At 43.2% G+C, this 23,664-nt stretch overlaps 1 protein-coding gene across 4 annotated transcripts in view; it reads right to left on the reverse strand.

Moving 5' to 3' along the window:
• The window catches only part of SMG7 (SMG7 nonsense mediated mRNA decay factor), an 84,396-nt gene that overhangs the window by 44,428 nt on the left and 16,304 nt on the right, over positions 1-23,664 (reverse strand). For 3 of the 4 annotated variants that reach the window (XM_075936779.1, XM_075936781.1, XM_075936782.1), the window contains exons 2-3: positions 2,453-2,484; positions 1,225-1,342 (exon numbers count right to left, since the gene is read on the reverse strand). In XM_075936779.1, coding sequence (XP_075792894.1) covers positions 1,225-1,342; positions 2,453-2,484 — 150 coding nt within the window. Of the gene's footprint in view, positions 1-1,224; positions 1,343-2,452; positions 2,485-22,413; positions 22,628-23,664 lie in introns of all 4 variants that reach the window. The other variant, XM_075936780.1, reaches the window with a different exon arrangement.

The raw sequence follows: 23,664 nt of genomic DNA on the forward strand, positions 1-23,664 counted from the left end.
ACAGCTGGAGCTCCATTACCAGCTTTCCAAATGCTCAGAATGGCAGTGTTAGGGAATACTTCTTCCTCTTATGATCTGCCTTTAAGAACAGCCACACTGAGTCAGACCAAAGATCCACCTAGCCCAGCATTCTATCTTAAGACCGTGGCCAGTGTCAGGTGCCCTTTCCTTGATGGTATCAGGAAGTCAAATCCCTCTCTTTCCTCCTTTCTTCAACATCAATTGAAGGGGCTCAACACCACTTTTCACCCTACAGGAGGATCTTCATCAGTGATGACTGCAGCACCCTCTTCTCTGCTAGAAGAAGAATGCTGATCACAAGGATGGCTCCCAGCTTGTTTTACTACCACAGAGTACTCTACTCCTGTGCTTCAGAAAAAGAAGAGTGCCAAGTTGAAAGGCAGGATGGCACTTCCTTGTATGCGAGTTAGAGCTGACATTATCGGATAAGCAAGTGTGGTTTTGAGTCTCTTGTTCTGAGAGCTCTCTCCACTCGTATGGCTCAAGAATAGTGATAGAAATGTAGCCGTGTTAGTCTGGTGTAGCTGAAACAAAAAACAGGACTATGTAGCACTTTAAAGACTAAGATGGCTCTCAAGTGAGGCTAGATCTCATCCCCTGACCTCAATGGGAATTACACTATAATTAGGGCTGAGTATCCAAAATCCTTTCTTTTTTATGACAAAGACTTATGTGACAGAGCAGCTCCTCTTGGACATAGGGGAAAACAGATTATTTACTGGTTTGATTAAAAAAAGTAGGTCCACAGATTAGAATTCTTTAACAAGATTTTGGGACCACTGCAGGGATTTCACTAGGAATCAGATACTGGAAAGTTTCTATGTAACAAGTGACACCTCTTGTCCACATTAAATCAGTTTCATAAACAGTGTATGCCACTGCATGTATGCTGCACATACCTAAACAATACTATATACAAGTCCTTTTTTGTGACTACAAATCCACTAGCGATTTTCTGATACCCATAAGAACGTTTGGGGAAAAAACTGCTGTGAAAAAACTGTAAACATCCTTTCGCTCTCCATTCTCGTACATTCTCCCAAGTTCTTTAAATTAAGTGTAAGATTATTCAAAAAATGTTTATTCAAACTTCCCCTTATAAAATGGGCTCCACTTTTTATAAGTGGTACCCACTCTTCCATAAATCTTGTAAGGATCCTGCTTTAGTACACAAATACAGGGTGAACTGATTAGAATACTTACAGGTCCTGTTCCACTTTCTTGTCTAAAGCATACTCCAGATCAGTTACTAGCATTTTCTGGTATAAGTCCTGCAGAGCTTGTCTGGATGTCCAGACTTCAGCTGGACCCAGCTTTGAATCTGGACATGAGGGAAAAAAAACAATAACCCACAAATGGATACACAGAACCACATCATTTCAACTGATTTTTTCCCCTACCTGCCCTGGGAAAGAAAACACTGTGTCATGCTGCCTCTCTTCAATTACAGCTTCATTAAAACAAAACAAAACCACAACTAGAAACACCAATCAATACCAGGAAGACATTTGCAAGCTTTGCAACAAAGGGCCAAAATGTCAAACTGCTAGAAACCAAAAGATTTCACATGAATTTCAAATGCAGACTATCAGCAACAACAGCATGCTATCTTGTAAAAGCTGGAAGATAGATGCTCCAGTGCTGCATTTTAGGATTTCATAGACTGTATTTGGAGTATCCATAATTTAACGTTTGCCTCAGCAATGCCAGCATCTTTGGAGACAGATCTTTTTGCAATTCATTTTAAATAAGTATCAGATCAGTCATTACCCAAGGCACATGAGTTAGGTAAGTCCTGCTCTCCCCCTCCCAGTTGGAAGACTGGACTCATCCTATGTCACCTGTTGGGAAAGGAAAGAACTTGTCTCTCCGTAAGTGTTTTAAGACACTGCATAAAAGTTTTAACTACAGGATGAACCTCTCTAGTCTGGCACTCTCTGGTCTGACAATATCTGTGGCCCGGCATGATGTGCTAGTCTAATGTCCACCAGTCTAGGCTCTCAGTGCTCTGAGCTGTTATTTCTCTCTATTTTACCCTTAAATGTCTTAAGAGTCCAGTAAGTAGTAGAAATATTGGTAATGTTGCTAGCAAACTGGCCTCCCATGGGTCAGCAAATTATCTGGTTTGTCACTGATCAAGTTCCAAGGGTGCTGGACTAGAGAGGTTCGACCTGAATTTACATTATGAGTGTCTAAGCTCCTTCCATCTATTCACTAGATCATCTTTAGAAGTAACAATTTGAACTCAGGATTTCAATTACATCTCAATGTCCAAAGTTACAACGAAATTTTATAGCCTGCTTCTTTTATGTGCATCTTCTCACTCCTATTAGAAGTCTGGCAAGTATATTGGGTCACTAAAGCACAAACAAAAACAGGACTCAAAATGCAATTTTATTAACTGCACTAGCGGTAAAATAAAAGACATTACCTGTCATGTCAGTCTTCAGGACTTCTGCCTGCCTGCAAGAGGAAGAAAGGACAAGACATTAGACATTAACAAGTACTGACTAAGATAATCAAGTTACAGAAAACAAGTGCGGGGATTTGTTGCCCCCCTTTTTTTTTTAAATTAAAAATATAATTACTTGAGTGTAGGGTAAGGACAAGATTTAGGTCTCATGGGCTTGTCTACACAGGTAAGCTATACCAATAAGCTGCTAAGATGTGAATTTACACCACGGCTGGGTCTACACTGGGCCTTTTCCGCTTTTCCAGAATAAGCTGCGAGCTGTCTACACTGGCCCTTGAATTTCTGGAAAAGCAACGACGCTCTACTGTACAAAATCAGACGCTATTCCAGAAAAGCTACGCTGCTCCCGCTCGGGCATAAGTCCTTATTCCGGAACACTGTTCCGGAAAAGGGCCAGTGTAGACAGCCCAGTAGTCTTTTCTGGAAAAAAGCCCCGATCGCGAAAATGACGATCGGAGCTCTTTTCCGGAAAGGCGCGTCTACATTGGCCACAGATGCTTTTCCGGAAAAGCATCTGTGGCCAATGTAGACGCTCTTTTCCGGAAATACTTATAACGAAAACTATTCTGTTTTAAGCATTTCCGGAAATTCATACCAGTGTAGACACAGCCCACTAGAACTTATGATGTAAACACTTATGCTGTTTAACTTAAACCCTTTCAAAGGAACATATAAGAATGGCTTCACTTTAGTTTAACTAATAAAAGCCAATCTTGTACCTGAATAAAGGTGCCCACGTGGGGAGTTACATTGGTATAAATGAATGTTACTTACCTAAATCATAGTTCGAGACAGACTACATAGTCACACTCATGGGATGTGCTGGCCAATGAAGTTTACACTGTCAAACCTCATAACAGTGCCTCTTAGGGCATGTCTTCACTATAGAAGGGATTGACGGGCAGCGATCAATCCACTGAGGGCTGATTTATTGTGTCTATACTAAGCGCAATAAATTGACCAACAAGTGCTTTCCCACTGACTCCATTACTCCACCACAATGAGACAAGTCAGGCGGTCTACACTGCATGTTATTTTTGGCAGAAAATATGCAAATGGAGCACTCATTTGCATATCTCGTGCTCTCATTTGCATGTCCTGTTCTGATCCTTTTTGTGGTAGAGGTTTTTGCAATAAAAAGCTCTGTGTAGATGGGGCCATTTGTCGGGAAAAAAAACCCTTTTGCGCAAGAGCCTGTAAACCTCATTTTTTGAGGAATAAGGGCCCTTGCACAAAAGGGGTTTTTCTGACAAGTGGTGTAAGATTTTTGCTTTTTATTGCAAAAACCTCTTCTGCAAAAAGGATTGGAAGAGGCTATGCAAAAGAGAATGCAAGGTATGCAAGTGAGTGCTCCATTTGGATATCTTCTGTTGGGGAAAAAAAAAAAAAAAACCCACACAGTGTTGTCGTAGCCTAAGAAGAATTGATGGGAGAGCATAAGCTGTTGACTTACCACAGTCATGGTGAGCAGATCTAAGCATGTTGCCTTCAGCTACATTATTCATGTAGCTGAAGTTGTGTAACTTAGGTCAATGGCCCACAGTAGTATCGACAAGGCCTTTGAGTACTCATGCATCCCTCATCCTTTGACTGTGCATGCCTGAACTTTCTATGAACAAGCCTGTAAAATGGGACATGGTGCCCGTTACTGCAGTTCCTTCTAGGGAGTCCTCACAGAATCTTGCCTGAGGAGTAAGGAAAAGGAAACGACGGACAGGGAGCATGCAGTAACCATCCTGAACTCACCTACAGGTAAGTATCCTTCATTTCGTCAAGTGTCCTCAGCATATCCCCATTTGGCAAACAACGCCCCATAAATGAAAGGTGGAACTCCAAGTCCTAATTCAAGTCCTGCTCTCCCAAACTGAGACTCTGATCTAGTTATTAGATCAAAGGAGTATTGTTTTGTAAAAGTATATATAGAAATCCAAGTAATAACCTTACAGATTTCTACAATTAGAACATATTGGAACCGGGTCTATTTCTAAATATTATCTGACCTAACTACATCACTCAAGGCTGTGAAAAATTTCACACTGTCTGATATAGTTAAGTCAACCTAGTCTCCACTGAGAACCCAGCGAGGTTGATAGAAGAATTCTTCCACTGACCTAGCTACTGCCTCAAGGGGGTAGATTTACTACAGTGACGGAGACATCCCTTTGGTCACTATGGTAAAGTATCTGTGCCACAAGAGTGCAGACATAGCCTACATACCATGTGTTATGGATGCAGACATTGCTTTGGCAGCATGACTTAATCCCAAAAGAGAGCTAAATGGACATTAACTTAAAGCTCTCTTCTATGCACGGTGTAACCCATCTAGAGAATGTCTGTAAAGAGACAGTGACCTTTACAGTTGTCTATGTGTCAGAGACACAGACTGGCAACCTGAAAAGGTAGCTTAGTTTCCCATAGTCCATATAATATTGGAAGGGCAATGTTCTGATTGAGAACTCAGGATGTCAAACAAGCTGGGCTATTTCTTCCCTGTGACAGATAAGAGCATCAGTCTCACTGCCATTCAGTCCACAATTTCACAGAAAACATCTTCAGAAGAGGAAGCAACCCCTTGCACTTGATATTCCATATGCTGCTTGTCTGACAGCATCAGGAACTATAGTAGAGGAAATGGTCCATAAAAGAAGGGGAAGTCAACAGATCAAGACTCTCAGAAGAGAATTCTTTCCTGATCTTTAGTGGGAGGTACACCTAAGCCAATGAGAACACAAAAAAGAATTTGATAACACTTAAAGGTCACCAAGAGCCAAACAGTAACTATCATCCATGCCAGTAAACAAATTCATGTTCCACATCATATCTGAGAGAGTGTAATGATATATAGACTCCATATTTACCACTGCATTCCTTCTTATAATAATGGAAGCCAGGAGGTGCACTGATCTGTTTAACACATACAATTCTTCCTCTTCTTACAAGTCTATAGTAGAAATTATTGAAGACACTACGGGTTTGTCTACACTTCAATAAAAAACCTGCACCTGGGTCAAGCACAGCTCACTCAGGCTCTCAGGGTGCAGGCTCCTGGACCATCAAACTGCAGCACAGATATTGTGGCTTGAGCTGGAGCGTAATCTTTGAGACTCCATGAGGGGCAAAAGTCTGAGACACCAAACTCCAGGCTGAGAACAAATATCTATACTGCAATTGTATAGCTTCACTGACAGAGCCTCACAGCCCAAGTCAGCTGACACAGGCCAATTACAGGTTTTATTGCTGCGTAAATGTACCCTACAAGACCTGGCATGTGTAAAACGGAGTGTTAGAGGGGGAAGAGACATACATGGGGGATATCAGAGAACTTTTTGGACCTCTTCTTTAGCTAGGAGGGCATTCAAGGAGAACTAGTTCATTTTATCCCACCCAGGAGAAGAAAAAGCTTGTCTCTAGATTCCAGAAACATGCAATTGCAGAGCTATATAGTGTATCTGCACTATATCTGCAGAGTGAACAGCAGATGAAGAAACTATTTCCTGCTCTGCAACAACTTTTGCATCCAATATGGTCTTCAGAACTGAGAGATGACTCTTAGGCAGGCATACAACTTGAACCAGAATATCAGTCTTCGATTTAGGATCTGCTGTTCTCCTGTCTGGATGCAATGGAACTGAGGAGGCTCTCAATTTCAATTTTTCCCTGCTAACAGAAGCCTTATCTTGCATATCTTGGAACTGAAGTAGAAAGATGTGAAAGTTTTGCTTTCATCTCACAGGCTGAAAGAGACCGAGTCCAAGTGCCTGTAAATGCCAAAGATCTGGGGAACCAACAGTACTGAGGTGATGGATCCTGATCCTTGAAACCTTCTAAGTAAGCATTCTTCTTAATGCCAGAGGCATAAGGAGTAGCTCACAGGACGATCTCTTTTCATCCTGAATACATATCCCTTGGATGTGTCCAGTCCAGGAGACGCTGCAACCAGAGATTCATGAAGTAATAAAACTTACAGCCTGTTGTGGCATTCCTTGTATGCTCTCAGCGTAAGTGTGTTATGATGCTACACCCTGAAGGAGAGTGACCCTCGCCAAGGTGCTCTGTGTGGGCATTCAAAACAAGAAAGACTTCACGGTAAGAAGTACATCTTTCAGAAGCAAATCTGAACTGTCTGACCTGCCATGGAGCCAGTTGTCAGAACTGGAATGATCTACTATACAGCATAAGAATAAAAACCAACTAACCAACCTTTTTATTACAGCGACACTAAAAACTACACTGAAGTAAATCATTAAATTCTTTAGGAGAAATCTCCTGATCTGCTAGAGGTGAACTTGTCCATATCTATCTGCTGATGTGGCTGGAAAGAACTCAGGCAGTAAGCAGAAGGCACCACATCCATATTTCATAGCCTTGCCCTCAGATTGTTCAGGAACACAGAGAGGAGAGGTAGGAAGGATGCATGAGTACTCTAACAAACACTGCTAGGACGAGGTTAGGTTCCACTGTCTTAGCTGACCAGGTCAAAGCATTCCATGAGTGGGAATATACAGAAGACGCTCAAAAAAGAATAATAATCAATGTACCTTTACCACAATAATTAGTAAATCTTTCATGTATAGACAAACCCTTAAAGAGTAAGAACAGTTTGAGTTTCAATATGTAGGAAAAATATTTCTGAATCACTAATGTCCCAGCTCAAAACCTTCATTATGTGTCTGTATGGAAGATGTATCCATATAGACATGTGAGAGGCTGTTTCACACTGGAAATTAAATGCAATTTTAAAAAGGTATCTTATAGGCAAAACATAACACTAGATATATTGACTCTCACTTCAGTTTAATACCCAAAAAAAATAACATTCTTATTGTTAATTGTTAAGATCAGTTTTCACTGAAGATCAGTTTTCATCAAATCAATAACCAATGTCAACTCTTTGACCTTAGAATAATATTAAATGATCTATAATTAAACAAAAACATCTATTAATAAAAACATGATCACCAGGAACAGCATATTTCAATCAGCTTGCTCTGCCTATCTTGAAACACTTCTAGCTCAGAGACACCAAAATGAAAGCTGCACCAACAGTGAAGAAACGAGTGGCAATTGCATTGTGGAAACTTGCAATATCAGACTGATACCAGACATCAGGAAAAAAATATGGAGCTTGAAAATCCACTGTAGGGGAAGTTCTATGTGCAGGGCGATTACAACAGTGACTCTTGGCAATGTGTAGGTCATAATGGATTTGCAGCATTGTGGGATCCCAAACCATAGTGCAGCAATAGATGACAAGCCTATCCCCATTTTGGCATCAGATCATTTTGCCACAGAGTACAACAGAAAAGGTTACTTTTCGATGGTATTTCCACAGTCTTAGATGACCAGGTCAAAGCATTCCATGAGTTGGAATATACAGAAGACGCTCTAAAAAGAATCATAATCAATGTACCTTTACCACAATAATTAGTAAACCTTCCATGTATAGACAAACCCTTAAAGGAAGGGTTCCTACGTAGGAAAAATATTTCTGAATCACTAATGTCCCAGATCAAAACTTTCATTATGTGTCTATATGGAAGAAAAAGTTTCATATAAGAAGTTTGGGTGTATCACTGGATATGCTTGGCCAACATCAATGTTGGCTGGTCAAGAAGGTGCATGACACGCATATCTTTAAGAACCTAGGACAGTTCAGAAAGCTAGAAACAAGGACATTTCCCCCCTCAACTGGAAGATTACCATTGGTAATGCTGATGTGCCAACAGGGATCCTGGGGAGCCCAGTCTATCCCCTTCATCCCTCACTTAAGTGATACATGCATCATCTCAACAGCACTAAGGAAAGATTCAACCACTGGCTCAACAGATGCACAATGATAGCTGGATGTGTTTTGGTAGACTGAAGGGACACTGGCATTGCTTACTCATAAAACTGGATCACAGTAAGAACAATTCCCACTATTCTAACTGCCTGTTGTGTTCTGCACAACATCTGTGAAGCACATGGGGAAAAGATGCCTGCTGAATTTGAACAGCCAAACACAAGAGTTATTGGAAGAGCGCAATGCAGAGCTATATAACTCAGGGAGGCTTTGAAAGAGTACTTAACCAGTGATTTGCAGATTTACACTGTAGTGTACTGTGACTTACCTGGTCCTTTCATCTTGCGGCCTCTTAAGAGTTGTGTGGTGCTTTGTGTACAGATATATACACTGCCAATGCACCTATTAATGTTGTGGCGCTTGCTGTCCTTTTGTGATTATTATACTGTCACTGATCTAATGTGTCACTGTACAGTGTAATGAGTGGGTGTTTTCTGAATTGCTAGGAACTCTGCAGCATATATTATGAACTATTTAAGATTAATTCTTTTCCACACAGAATTTTATTCAGTAACAAAACCAGTGCAAAAAAAAAAAAAAAAATCAAAAGCCTGTACAATTTAAAAGCAAATACATTAAAATGTTAATACATTAGTGTTTTTCTTTCAGTTCTGTTCTGTTAATCTCCATTTTAGCTTTCCATGCACCGAACCATGCCTGTCACAGGTCAGAGTATATGAAGCGGTGGTTGTCTTCTCCAGCATGGAATGGCAGGGTACGGGATGCAAGTCCATGATGCCATGTGAAATGGCCCAGGACTACAAAGGGAGGGAAGCCTTGGCTGGTGGAACTTGTGGGTCTGCAAGAGTCTGCAGCATCTGTTTGTTGCTGAAGAAGCCATGCTGTGGCCTTATGCATTTCCCTCTTTTCCTGCTGGAGCTCCTGGCGCCTTTTCCCAGATGTCTGCAATGTTCATCCTTCTGGCCCTTTGCTCACAGTCTGATGCAATGTTGGCTTGCAAGAACTCATGAAACAGGTCCTCACAAGTCGTTGTCTTTTTCCAGCTCTTGAGTTCTACTGGCATGGAGGAGGAAATGCCTCAACATCCTCAATGGAGCAGCTGCAGATAAAACACAGAGGTACTGTTGTCAATATAGCCACAATGAAAAGTAAAAGTTAAGATTCAGAATTCCCTTCCCTTGCTCCTCTAAAGTTTTATGTGCTTGCATATGGTACCACTCTCAACATTAATCATGGTGAATATAGCCTGTCTGGGTAGAGGGGAAAAACAGCTAGGTTGCATGAAACTGAGTACAGGCAATAGCACTGAATACTGGCACCACATAGCTGATCTCTCACTCTTGAATGCAACAAAAACAGACAGCCAACTGCTGATGGAGTCCCAAAGCTCCCTGGGACCATATGATGCTAGCCTGTGTATTACAATGGTGGCTGGCATGAGAAAGTGTCCTACTGTGGAGGAAGAAATAAGGCAACCATCTCTAGAAATCTTTGGGAGAGGATTGCAGAGTACAACCATGAAAATTTCACTGAGATCTCTGAAGAAGATTCCAGGGACATCCCTGTGTGTAAAAACAAATGGTTTCGTGTGGCCTCCTTGCTTAACTCTACAGAGGAATAAAATGCAGATAACTCTACGTCTCTTTGTTGTGCCTTTATCTCTTCTAATAAAAATAAATAAAAAGCAGCTGTGTCCTGTTAAGCTGATAATACCATCAATACCAATATTTCTACCATTGTGATAGAAAATACAGTTGCACGCTTACCTGAGGTTCCTTTCCCTGCATCAGGATTGCCCATGCTTGACTGAGGTTGCACTGCAGACCTGGTAAACAGGAACTGGTCACATATCCCCATCCTCCTCCTTGCTGTTCAGGCCAGGGGCCTGTGATTGAGGCTCTTTGGAGGAGTGCAAAGTGCTTTGTCAGATGATAGTGGAGTCTTCAAGTATGGCATGCAGCTCTTTATAAAAGCGGCAGGTCTGTTTCTCGGCACTAGATTGGCTGATGGCCTCTCTGATCATCTGGTATGCCTGATGCAGTACTTTCATTTTCACGAGGCAATGCTGGCCCGTGTCTGTTGTACCCTTTCTCCTGCATCCCCTCCCCCGCCCCCCCCATGAAATCTGGTCATATATGTCCACTTTTCTATAGCTGTCCTTGCACCGGCCTCTTCTCCTGTTCCAGGTCATCTAATATCTCTTGTCTATTACAAGCCACAGTGTATCTTGAATGGCTGGTTGGCATGATCGGTGGCACATAACAATGGAGAGATGCGAGGCAAGCCAGACAACCAGGAAAAGGCTTTTAAATTCATCAGACTTTAAAAGGGAGAGGGAAGGGGACATCTGACCTTTGGGATTCCCGGGCAGTGGAACGGACAACTGCGACCAAAGCAGTCAGGCACTATGAGACAGTTTACTGAAGGAAAGTTAGGGTTGAGTGTCTACACTCGCGCTGTGTCAACTTCAGTACATTGACCATGACTCAAGTACCATTGGGGGGGAGGTTACTGCACTGCTATAATGGAGTGCTTACTTCGTTTGGAGGCCAATTAAGTATAGGTACATGCACAAGGAAGATGACATCAGGCAGCTTACATCACTTTAAATTTGCAGGTGTGGACCAGGCATAACTAGATTTCAAATTATATACCTGTTCCTACATTTCCTAGACTTCTAAGGAATTAAACTATGGGTAATATTAACAGCAATTCAGAATTTCTCTCTCATCTCCAAGTCAAAATACCTGTTGCAAATATAGGTGTCTGATTTATGGATGACGACAGTCTATCCCTTTTGGGGATGTCACATGTCCAAGGTACAATCCAGACCAATGAGCAGCTGTGTCACTCCTGCCCTCAGACCTTGGATGTTTTGCTGTGGTAGCCACCAGTCTGCACTGCTCACTAACAGCCTCCGGAATTCAAGTTGCTCCCAGCTACAACTGTGTGTGCGTGCATATGCACGCACACTGCAGCCATCCTGACACACTTTGGCTCTTACCAGCCTTGGGCATATTGCAAGGTGACCCCAACACACCCCCAGTCCCAGATGTACCCCCAGAAATGCATGTCTTGTCTAGCAGAGGACTGGGCAGTACAACAAAATTATATAAAGCCCATCATTGTATAAGATAAAACAAAGTAAGTTTACTGAATATAAACAGATTTTTAACTAAGGACAATTTAGGATACAGAAAAGTCAGAAATGATTACAAGAAAAGTAACGATAAGATGCTACTGGTGCCTAAGGCCTTGTCTACGCCGGCAAGTTGTGTCACCAAAAATATTTTTTCGAAGAAAACCCCAGAAAACATTCACAATGCAATGCGACAAAAGTCACAATAAGTGTCCAGTTTTGGCGATAAAACACTTCCGCCTCTGCGATGGACTTCTGTCTCTTCCCCTCCCCCTACTGTTGACAATCATGTGTGTACTACACGAGGTTTTTATTGAGTTTATTGATCTCCAGCATATTTCCCCACAATGCCCCATTAGTTACTCTGGCCAGTGCTTCGAACTCCATTGCTCTGCAGCCAGGTAAACAGATTCACCCCTCCCACCTGTAAACTTTAAAATCCATTTCCTGCTGTCTAGCTCATTGTGTATGGTCCTCATGGCATCTTCCTCAGGGAAGATGTTCTTCTGCTTAAAGCACTCCAAGCTTTTGGATCTTATCAGTGTATAGAGTGAAGAATCGGTGCAAAACATAGATCAGTGACCCATAAGAACTAGGATACATCTGGTAACATTTCTTGAGCCCTTTGTACAAAGCAGCATGATCAAGACACCATACAATGCAGAGTCAAGATAAAAGAACTCCGACAGGTGTACCAGTTGGTGAAGAAGGCAAATAGCCAATCTGGTGCTGCATCCAAAACACGCAATTTTTATGAAGAACTGGACATAATCCTGAGTGGGAGTCCCACGTCCACACACAATGAGTCTGTGGATACGTCCCATAGCAAAGAGTCAGAAACAGGAGGCAGAAATTATTGATGAAGAGGTGGAAGTGGACAAGAAGGTGGGGCTCAATTTGGTTATAACTTGTATGCCAGGCAGCAAGGAATTGTCCTCAAGTCCCGAGGTTTATGAGGGCCTCTCAGCAACTGCCTGTGGAGCATAGGCAAGAGAAGAGATGCAGTGGCATAAAGCAAGGCAAGAGGCACAGGGTAAGTTCTTGCACAGGTGGAAGGGAGGAGGAAGGCAGCATGGGCAGTGGCGATGTAGGGCAGTAAATTGCTCTAGTGCGGCCGGGGGTGGGGGACAGGGGCACTGGTTTGGTAGATTGCTGTGTATTGTAGAGGAATGAGGATGGGCAGGCGGTGGCATGGGAAGTTGCTGTTGCAGCTGGGAGGTGAGGAAGGTGGCAGCAGCGCAGGATGACTAGAGGCTGTATTTCTGAGAGCTGGCTAAGCCCTGTCTGGGTCTGCGTTATGTCCAGAGCATCGATCTACACAGATACATTAATAGAATCTTGCTTGGAGATGGTGTCAAAGCTTTGCCTGATGTACTTATTAATTTTCTCATGGAGATTCCATGGCAGGGCTGCCCATTGCCGTGGTATGACAGTCTCCCAAACCATTCCACAAACTGTGCAGCCGGACCCAAGGTGGCACAGAGTTTGCTGCATAAGGAAGGAGAGCCCAGGTTTGCCTATGAACCTTCAGCTAGAATGTGTCAGCCACACTAATGGCAGTCTGTGGACAAGGGTAGGATTATCACAAATTGTTTCCATGTGCCGGTGTACAGGCACAGACTACGTTCTTGGAGCCCCATGCCCAACTCTCCTTCCCCTTTTTTCCCCACCAACCTTTAAAATCAGAGTTTCTGAAGATATCTGTGAAAAGAGAAGTGGCCAATTTGGTTCAGACACGCACGTTGTTAGTGAAATATTACAATCTTTATCAGGAACAGCAAAGTCAGTCACTCTATTGTTAATGTTTACTTCTCCCAGACCAGACCTTGAGAATGGTTACTCTTCCAGACCAGTCAAGTTTCCCCACAGACAGACTCCCTCAATTAAGGAAAAACCTCAGAGGGCAAGGGAGGAACCGGTGAAGGATGTGTTGCACCATTCAATGCTTCAAACAGAGAAAAGGGAGCAAAGAAGAGCTAGGGAGTTGCAAGTTGTCAGAACAGAAGACACTGAGTTCACGCTAAAGCTCATGGAAGACCAAAATGAGATGGTGAAGTATTTTATCAAGATGTGCAGCAAACAGAACCAAAGGCCTCCCAGTCAATACATGCAGAATTCATTTCACAGCAATCCTCCCTCTATGTCCCCACACTATTTTTCCCCAGCACACTCCACCCCCTGTCAAAGCAGCTGGAAAACCCCACAATGGTGTCACAATAACCCTTACCATTGAACAACCTGACAAAGACATCAATAAAGACAAATGCAATGCAGGCTTTCATGAGTTTATTTTGTGAGACAACCCACACCAACCACTCTGGCCCCTGTGAAAGTCTGTAATATCCCTGGATTTCCACTGGACTACCTTGCTCAGGATAAGCAGTGTGATCAGGCAGGGAAGCAACCTCAATACACAGAAATGTCAGTGCCCCTCAATGTCAAAGTGGTTCCTCAAAGCTTCCCTGATACTGATGGTCACCCTTTGGGTTCCCTTGACAGCACAAGTGTCAGGCTGTTCAAATTGTGCACCCTGGCTCTGTGCCTCAGTGCCTCAACCCATGGCAAACATTTCACCCTTACTCTCTCACAAATTAAAGGTCCAGCCTGCCATAGAAACACCTCCATCTCCCTTTCAACCTGCCAAAGGCACATTCAACAACCATGGACCATTGGATTAGCCTGTTATTGAACGGTTCCATACTGCTGTCCAGGTGCTCTGTGCAAGGCTTAATGAGCCAGGGCTGTGCAGGTTAAGCCAGGCCACCTAGAATTACTATGGGCATTTCCAAATCCCGCACTGTAATTTTCTGGTCTAGAAATCAAGTCGCAGTCTGCTGCTTTCCAAAGATGAATGCATCATGCACCTTTCCAGATCATCCCACATTTGTGTCTCTGAAATGCCCATGGTGAGCCACAAGTGCCAGAAACACCATGGAGAAGTACCCCTTCCGACTGATGTGAGGCAGCACTATAATGGGAATGCGTGTGCCATTGAGTGCCTTGCCACAATTCAGAGAGTCCACTTCAGCAAAGCCAGCTGCTATGTCATCCGCATTTCCTGGAGTTAAGAGTCCTACACAGCAAAAGGCCATTTATTGCCCTGCACACTTGCATAAGTGCTACCCCGACAGTAGACCTCCCCACTCCAAACTGATCTTCAACTTAACAGTAGCACTCTGGAGTTCTGAACTTCCACAAAGCAATCACCCCACCCATCACCCACTGAACTAACCTACTAGGATTAAAACTGAATTACTATGCAAAAGGGAAATAAGGTGAAATAATGCTTCCCATCTCCAAACTATCCAGGGTGAGAGAAAAAACTACTGAAAAAGCATTCCAAAACTGAAGAATGAGATTTTAATAATTGTTGCCAGGGAAACTTGAATCACCTACAATAATTACTTGTTCCATTTTTCAGTTCTCCCAGCCTCTGCACCTGACACCAATCTCAGAACTCAGGACATATCCATATCCAAGGCAGGAAAAGGAAGACCAAGGACAAAACATTTGAGGACTCTTGACAGCTTCCCAAAAGAAGTATAAACAGAGCAGCGGAGAAAAGTTCTCCTGTCAGAGAGAGGCAATAAAGAGTTTGTGCAGAAGACAGACCATCTTGAGTGATAACAAAGGTCTTCTAGAAATAACAGTACCTTTCGCAAGGCTCCAAAAACAGGCCTTCCCTTACCCCAGAACCCTGAAAACAGCAAGTTCTAGAATTCACCATCACCCCCACAAGCAGCAAAGGTTTCTTCCCATACTATTCCAAGGAAAAGACGGCAAACACAAATCTCATACACACAGGTCTTTGAACAGTGCAGCATTGATATACATATACTCAGCGCTTTGTCACGTACAAGTCAGTACAAAAGCACTGCAACGTTGGCTATAGTTTGTACTGTGATGGCTCATGGCCGCAATGTGTGATAAAATTATATTTGAACATTTCATTTCCTAGCCTCAAATGGCATTGCTGACAACTTGCTACAGTTTGCATTAGAGATGTTAAATTTTGATTAATCAACTATTTAATTAGTCTATAAGGGCGCCTCTGCCTTTGAAATGTAGCCCATAGGCTCTTGCTACATTCCAAAGGCGGAAACACTGTGGGGAGCACAGGGCCAGCAGGGGACTCAAGCAGTCCCTTGCTGGCCCCATGCTCCCTGCTTTTAAAATGTACAAGAGCCCTGAAAGCTCTTGTACATTTCAAAAGCAAAGCAAGTGGGGAGCAAGGGGGTAGCGGGGGACTGCTAGTCCCCTGCTGGCACTTCAGCTTTTGAAATGTAGCAAGAGCTCTGCTCTTGCTACATTTCAGAGGCAGAAGTGCCGCCAGTTCCCCACTGTGCTCCTGCCTCCTCCCCCCCAGAGACAGTGCTGATAGAGGCAGCAAAGGCAGAAGTATGAAGTGACTAGTCGATTTGCTAGTCGACTAGTCGCTTACATCGCTAGTTTGCGGAGACAGGTTCTGAATGACACAGCATTCTAATTAGGGACTAAAATCATTATTGTTTATAAACAAAACCAGAGTAAGTTTCAAATGGTGTTAAGTTCATGAACATTTCCAGACCACATTGGTGAATCTGACAGTTATCAACTAAGCCCTGAAGCACCCTGGAAAACCACCCCATTCTTTCTATGAATTCTGAGTCCTGGCCAAGGAGAGAGGGAAACAAAGATTAGGCACATGGACGACATCAGTGTCCTGCCAATACACTTCAGGAACCCAAGCTGTGCAAATCTACCAATAACCCGCTGCATGCTGCCAAGATTAATGACTCATGCCATCAGCACCGTCTCAAAACAATGTATGGCTCCATGACAACAATCCCAACTGTTGATCCAACACCAAATTGCTGCTGATTGGTAGCTAACTAATCATAGGTGTCAAGCTTCAGCTGGTGAGGGCCACCCCTGTACCCAGGAGCATCCAGACTGGTGTACTGTCACTACAGTTCTGCGTGTATCTCTAGGAAAGTGCTCTTTGTCATCCCAAAGTTCTGGATATCCCAGGTAAATATCGTGATCCCTTACAAATCAATGCTGGTTTTTGGAAACCAGAAATGGTATTCAGTGGAATGAAGTTGTTCCAAGAAAGCTTTATACCAGGGCTACTCAACTTTGGAAGCTCTGGGGGCCACAATGATACTCACAGCACATGCCGAGGGCTGCAATTTAAGTGTGGCTGCATATATATACAAATATATATTAAATAGTTTCTCACACACCGACAGGCATGAATACAAAGCACTTTCCATAATGCTCTGGTGCCCCCAGCACCTCCTCTCTTGGGGACTAGAAACACAGACCCTGTACCAGTCTGTTCCAGCCAGCCCATCCACTTGTGTCTTTCATTGCTCACCCTGCATGGGAGATGCCTCGTCGTTGTGGAGCATGCGCCCAGTGGAGGCCATGTTCAAAGGATCCCACCCATGAGCCGCAAACAAACAGGTCACGGGCCACATGTTGAGTAGCCCTGCTTTATACATAACTAGCCCTACCCATCCACCGTGATGGTAGACGTACACATGGCCTCCTCCCTTCCTGCTGAGCCCAGGGGCAGAGAGGCTAGGGCCGGCTCAGGCCACAAGGCCTTCTCCCTCCACGCTGATCCTGAGGCTTGGGCTGGCTCAGGCCACAGAGCCCCATCCCTCCACGCTGCTCTTGGGGCTGGGAGGTGTTGGGGCTGTGCATCTTCTTCCCTCCCCACTGCTTTGGGGATGCTGGGGCACACATGCTCTTCCCTCCTCCTCCCCTCAGCAGAGGAGGCAGGGCTGTAGGTGGGGTTGCGGGCCTGCCACCCCCTAGAAACTTCTCAAATGTTCTCTGACAGACATGATGGGCACCTCTCCTTTCATAATAGTATAGATTAACTGTTTGATCTCATTCTCCTTGGCATGCTCTACTGAAAACAACAACTCGTCAGTCTTGCAGCTGGCTGCCAAAGCCACCTGGATGCATGATTCCAAACACATGCACAGCACAATGAATGCCTGGACTGTGGGGCACAGCTGTGTTCCTACCATGCTGGCTGACAACAGTAAGAAAGTGGTGATAACTGGCAAGACAGACAATTCATGGGATGTGTTCAGAGGAATCTCAACCATTTGCTGCTATGACCTCTACATCTCAAATTTCCAGTGGGTATCCCACAATGTGCTGTGACAACATCCCCAGAATGCACAGAACACAACAAAGCACTGTGGGATACCTGCCCAGAACCTGACGTGCTCATTCTGACAAGTTGGTGTCTTGCGTATGCTTCAGAGGGTAATAGGCAAAAGTCAATTGCATGGGGACAATTAGTTTGGAATAGTTATTCTGCAAAAGCACACACAAATGTACTCTGCAAAATACCACCACGTAGACAAGACTTTAGCTCAGAAATCCTTCTAATAGCTTTCCCCATTGTTGTTCCCTAGTTGCCTATGCTTTTCTTTTACTTTTGTTTTTGCAATATTGTTAAAAAGCCCAACGCTCCTGGGGTTTACCACCATTGTCATCGAAGTCCACTCAGAGTTGGTCTAATTAAAACAGGTAAATGTAAGCTATACAAGAAGCTTTATCTTCCTAAAACTTCCAACATTACTACCACCACCACAGCCACAAAGTAACTTTTTTTTTAAAGTTAAAATACGGAGGACTGGGAGTGCAAGACGACAATTTGAGACGAGTGTGAGTGATTAAATATATACATATTCTAACACATTATTCATCTTTGAAAGGAGGACATTGTTAAGTGCCTAAAGATAATGCAAGAAAGTAGGATCTTCTCTCTCTATTAAAAGTTATAATGAAACATAATAGTTACTAAACTGGAATAGGGTACGTATCTGCCAGAAATCAGAGGCTGAACTAGACAGACCAATTGTTCCTTCTGTCAACAAATTCTGTTTTTCTATCTTTCCCAAATAACTGCAAGGAGTAGAATCCCAGTCAGCTTCGCTATTTACACCTCAGAATTAAAAATACATTCCCAAGAATGGAGAGCAGAGACACCACACTATTAGAATAAAGCCACAACTTAATTAAAACCTAATTTGAAAAATTATAAAGCACCACAATTGTACTGGTGCAGTAAATGACCAGCTAAAGTACCACATTTCTGGAATGGAGAAGGGAGATCTGACCTGAACATATCTTTGCTCTTGTGGGCTCTAGAGTGTGGAGATCACATTTCTTTAACGTCTCATGTCTGTACGCATGAACAATTACACCTTCACTCCCCTAAAGATGTTTAATATGACAACTGCTGGTCACACATTTATTCCATTATATGGACTCTTTGTTTCCTGTATTAGATTCCCTCAATTTGCTGTTGGCAGTTTTTAGGATGTTGACTTTTATTAAACTCTTGTGCAAAACTAATATCCAGAGTTTTCATCAGGGGATGTTTTATAAACAAATGTATTTGAATGTCAAAGATCAAATTATTGTATCGAGATGCCCCTATAACTGGAAGGGACCTTGAGATGTCAACTAGTTCAATCCCCTGCACTGACAGCAGGATTAAGCGCCATCTAGATCATCCCTCACAGATGTTTATCTATTCTGCTCTTAAATATCTCCAATGACAGAGATTCCACAACCTCTCGAAGCAATTTATTCTAGTGCTTAAGCCACCCTTAAAGTTAGGAAGTTTTTCCTAATATCTAACCTAAACCTCCCATGCTGCAATTTAAGAACATTGCTTCTTATCCAATCATCAGAGGTTAAGGAGAATAATTTTTCTCCCTCCTCCTCATAACGTCCTTTTAGGTACTTGAAAGATGTTATGTCCCTTCTCAGTCTTCTCTTTTCCAAATTAAACAAATCCAGTTCTTTCAATCTTCCCTCATAGCTCATGTTTTCTAGACCTTTAATCATTATTGTTGCTTTTCTGGACCTTCTCCAATTTCTCCACATCTTTCTTGAAATGTGGTGCCTAGAACTGGACACAATACTCCAATTGAGGTTTAATCAGCTCAGAGCAGGGCAGAAAAAATTACTTCACATCTTGCCAACAACACTCCTGTTAATGAATCCAATAACGTGTTTGCTTTTTCTGGCAACAGTGTCACACTGCTGACTCATATTTAACTTGTGGTCCACTATGACCCCTACACTCATTTCTGCAGTTCTCCTTCCTACACAGTCGCTTCCCAATTTGTATGTATTCCAGTCCTGGGGGTTAGTCCTAAACCTTGGCGCCTCCTGCCCTCTCCCCGCCCCCACACACCCATTCATGGGGCTGGAGCTTAGGGGAGTGTCTTTTTCCCCTGCTTCTCAGTTGGGGCCACATCTGTGAAGGGGTTTTTCCCTCCTTGCTCGGGGGCCTGGTCAGTGAAGATTTTTTGCTTCTCAGGTGTGTGCCTCCCCCCACCCTCAACCGATTCTTCTGTGGGTCATTGGCCCCAAACCCAAAAAAGTTCCCTATCCCTTCTGTAAAAACAGATTATGTTGTCAGCTTGACAGTTCTGAAGCAAAGTCCTCTAAGTTCATTTAGACTTCTTCCAAAAGTATTTCTTCCTTTCTACTCTGCAAATTGCTGTTGCTGACAGTTTCTAGACTTGTGCATCTGGGGAATGGTGGCAGGGCATCCTGAGTGGAAGGCCTAAATATCTGAAATTTGCTTCCCCCACTAGTTGAAAACATCCTAAGTTTAGTGACCTTCATGAAGCAGTGGCACTCATCAATTTAGTTCATCTTTTGCCTAAATAGGTATTAGAGTGTGATTAAGATTTTGCAACGGGTTGGGGAGTTTGACATAATTAGGTATTAATGTATGGGTGAATGTTATAAATTGAACAAGTACAATATAAAATATTCTCATGTGACATGCTTTCCCAAACAGTTTTCAAAAGCTTAACAAGTAGTTTTGAATATATAAATTTGGAAGCGTTACATTTTCAGAATTAACAATTGCTCAAATACTTCATTTAAAAGAAATCACTTAGTCCCATTAACTCTTGCATAGAACATTTGAGTGAGAATGCAAGAAGGTTTTAGTTAAATTTCAGCTATTTGTTCAACAAGAGAACTAAAGCACCCCACCATCAGGTCAATGCTTGCACCTAATGTTTCTAGCCATTTACATTGTAAAGATAAATAAATGAAAAATATTGGAAAGTTTTGCTAGAAAAGTATCTTTGGCTCCAACTTCAACTCCTGGCCTGAGTTCTATTTTTGGAACCTTCATTCTTGCATGTGCCCGCTCTGATTTTCAACTCAGGTCCACTCACAAGACAGACTGGAAGAAACCAGCAATTTTACAACCATTACTGCATTCAAGACTCCATACAACCCCCCCCCCCTTTAACAATACCACTCATATCAAGAACTCCCTTATCTGATCACCTATTTCCAATCATCATCATGCTTCTTTAGAAATGTAGTGAAGAGACACTTTGTCACAAGACTTGGCAATACAAGATGACCTCCAAGAAAAGTAAACCTATATGCCTGCTACCATTTATTCTATGGGAAGAGGAACATAAGCCCATCCCTTTCCCTCTCTACCCAAATGTATTGGGGTTCACTGGATTCTGCGCGCAGAACAGCGATGGTCTCTAGACTATTAAGGATGAATAAGGTAAGCACACTGAGCCATTTCTAGCAGGAAACAGATCTCAAATAACCAAATAACCATTATAGGATATCCTCAGCATCCCTTGTCAGTAACATAGTGCACACATAGTCAAACTGCACATATTAGCTGGCAGACAGTCCACTGGGAACAGGTGACTGACATTCAATTCAACCCTGGGAAAATCCATTATTCATCTCATTGAATTGTTCTAGCAACTTAAAGAAAAATTTTTGCAACACAAGACAAATTAGTCAAAAGTCTTCTCCAATTTATCAGTCTGTGTATAACCTAGTTCCAAACAGTTTGGGAACAAGAAGAATTTTGCAGTCTTGTTCCAATGAAAAACTGTTTTTGACAAGTCACAAATCAGTTTCACCATCATTATGATAAAGACAGTGGATTTTTGTAGCTGTTATATATTCTACGACAATTTTTCAAAGCTCCTTTGAAAGCAACCAAGGAAGACACTAAAGTGTCCTAAATAAAAGCTATGCTATGGCTATGACAGAGAATGGGGAGAACAATGACATCAGTAATTTTTCATCTCCAAAGTCCACACACAGAGAAACACACAGTCTGGGTTGTGACTTCGATATTAACAAGTTATTACAGCAATATTAGGTTTAAAACTTTTTCAACACCAACATTAGACTCATTACTTTAGAGTAGTTACTGAATTAGCAATTTTCACAGCTACCTCTGGCTTATTGCAGTGTATGACATAAGAATGCAGTTCACCAATTGCTAGGGGGCTGCCCACTCCCCTCCTTCCATCCCTACCCCCACTTTCCTTCCTAACCCCCACCCCACCCCACACTGCCTATCCCTACCCCCACCTTTCCTCAATATTCTTATACCCCATCTGTCCCTAAACCCTCCCCCTGCACCTCCACATTGTCCATCCCCCTGCTTCCATTCCAATATCCCCCTCAACCTCACCATCCCCCCCTTACCTTACCACCCATCCCCACTACACCCTATCCCCCTTCCTCCCTCCCTATGCACCCTGCCCCCTCCCACAAACAGGCAACCTAACCAGCAAAGAAACAGCACCAGGCCTGTATGCAGAAATTTCAGGGGAGGGGAAAGGCTGTTCCAGGTGCCTTGACAGCTTCCTGGAGAGAAGGGGCAGCAAAGGTGGCATTGCTGGGGTGCTGTGAAACAGAAAAAGGGGGTGTCTATGGGCTGAAGTAATGGAAAGGAGGCAGAGAAGGAGGCTGGAGGGAGGGGCACAAAAAGGAGGTACCAGATTGAGAAAGGGGGCATTGGAGTCCATGAGGGGGCAGGAGAGGGGCTGAGGCCATGGAGGATGGAAAGAGGGCCATGCAATGAAGAGGATCTCAGGGTGCCACTATGCAGAGCCAGGCGTGCCTCCCCGACCCCCCCCCCGACCCCCCTCACCCCTTAGCTACCTTGTCCCCACTTGGCTGTGTTGGCAGCAACTGCAAATGCTGCCGGGCCTCCCCTTTGTGATGCCTCAGGGGTTACCGGACGCAGCGGCGGGTTCCACTAGGGCAGCTCATTGCTGGCGTGGACTCAGGCTGTGGTGGAGCATGGGGCACCGTGTGACCAGGGACACAGGGCGCGGAGCCTGCCTCCATTCACACTGTTACCATTCTGCAGGACCTAAACAGCAAAGAGTAGCTGTCACTAGCATAAAAATTATCCTCCAGTCTCCTAGCTAAATTTTATTTCTAATGAATGGCTGTCAGAGGTCTTCTGAAGACTATGAATCTGGCTTATAATAGGGATGTGACAGTTTAAATTTAATCAGTTAACCAATGAACTTGTGCTCTGTTAACCTTCACGGTTATACACAAGACCCCTCCCCCCACCACCAGCTGAAAGCTCCCTGCACATACCAGCTCCCACAGAACTGCCTCCTCCCCACATGTAAATGTGTAGCCCCTGAAATTTTTAGGGGTTACACATTTAGCCACCCCCAAAAAAAGTTAACATTCCTAGTTTATAACTGCCAACAAACATGTAAAACAGACAAACTGGATACATTTCAAGTGTCTTCCAAAGTATTGTGTGTCTACTGAACGCTACTCCTCTAGTACAGTGTTCCAACCTTTTTTTTTTTTAATAAAGTACCCCTTAAAAAAAAAAGTAACCCCAGTACCTACAGTTTTCAGACAATTTTTTTTTCCCTACCACTGCAACACATTTGTTTAAACAATGTAATCGTAGCTGGGCGGGCAATGATATTTTTGGGTGTAAAAAGTACAAAAATAATAAAAAGTGCTGAAAAAATAAAAATAAAAATTCAGTTCTCTCCAAATTTCAGTTGTGCTGATGTACCTCCCAGATGTCTCTCAAGTACCCCTAAGGGTACTCGTACCATTGGCTGAGAAACACTGCTCTAGTAAAGCAGACTGTATCTCCATAAGTTGATATAAGTTGCCTGTGTCAGAGAATGTAAAACTCACCTTTTCGTTAGCCAGTACGCACTCCAAAAAACCCATTTGTCCTGGCCAAGTAAGAAACTCTCCCCAGCAAATACCATCATCTTCTGTAAACCAAGTGTTCATTTTAAAAGAGACACAGAAAAAGATTCCAGCCTCAATTTGCTCTTACAGGGTTAAACTGGTGCAGTGTTGTTCTCCTCAAACTGCAGAAGACCACTTCTGGTTTTTTTTATTGCTCACAGATTCCACAAG

Source organism: Pelodiscus sinensis, chromosome 9 (genome assembly GCF_049634645.1).
Source record: "Pelodiscus sinensis isolate JC-2024 chromosome 9, ASM4963464v1, whole genome shotgun sequence".
NCBI lineage: Eukaryota > Metazoa > Chordata > Testudines > Trionychidae > Pelodiscus > Pelodiscus sinensis.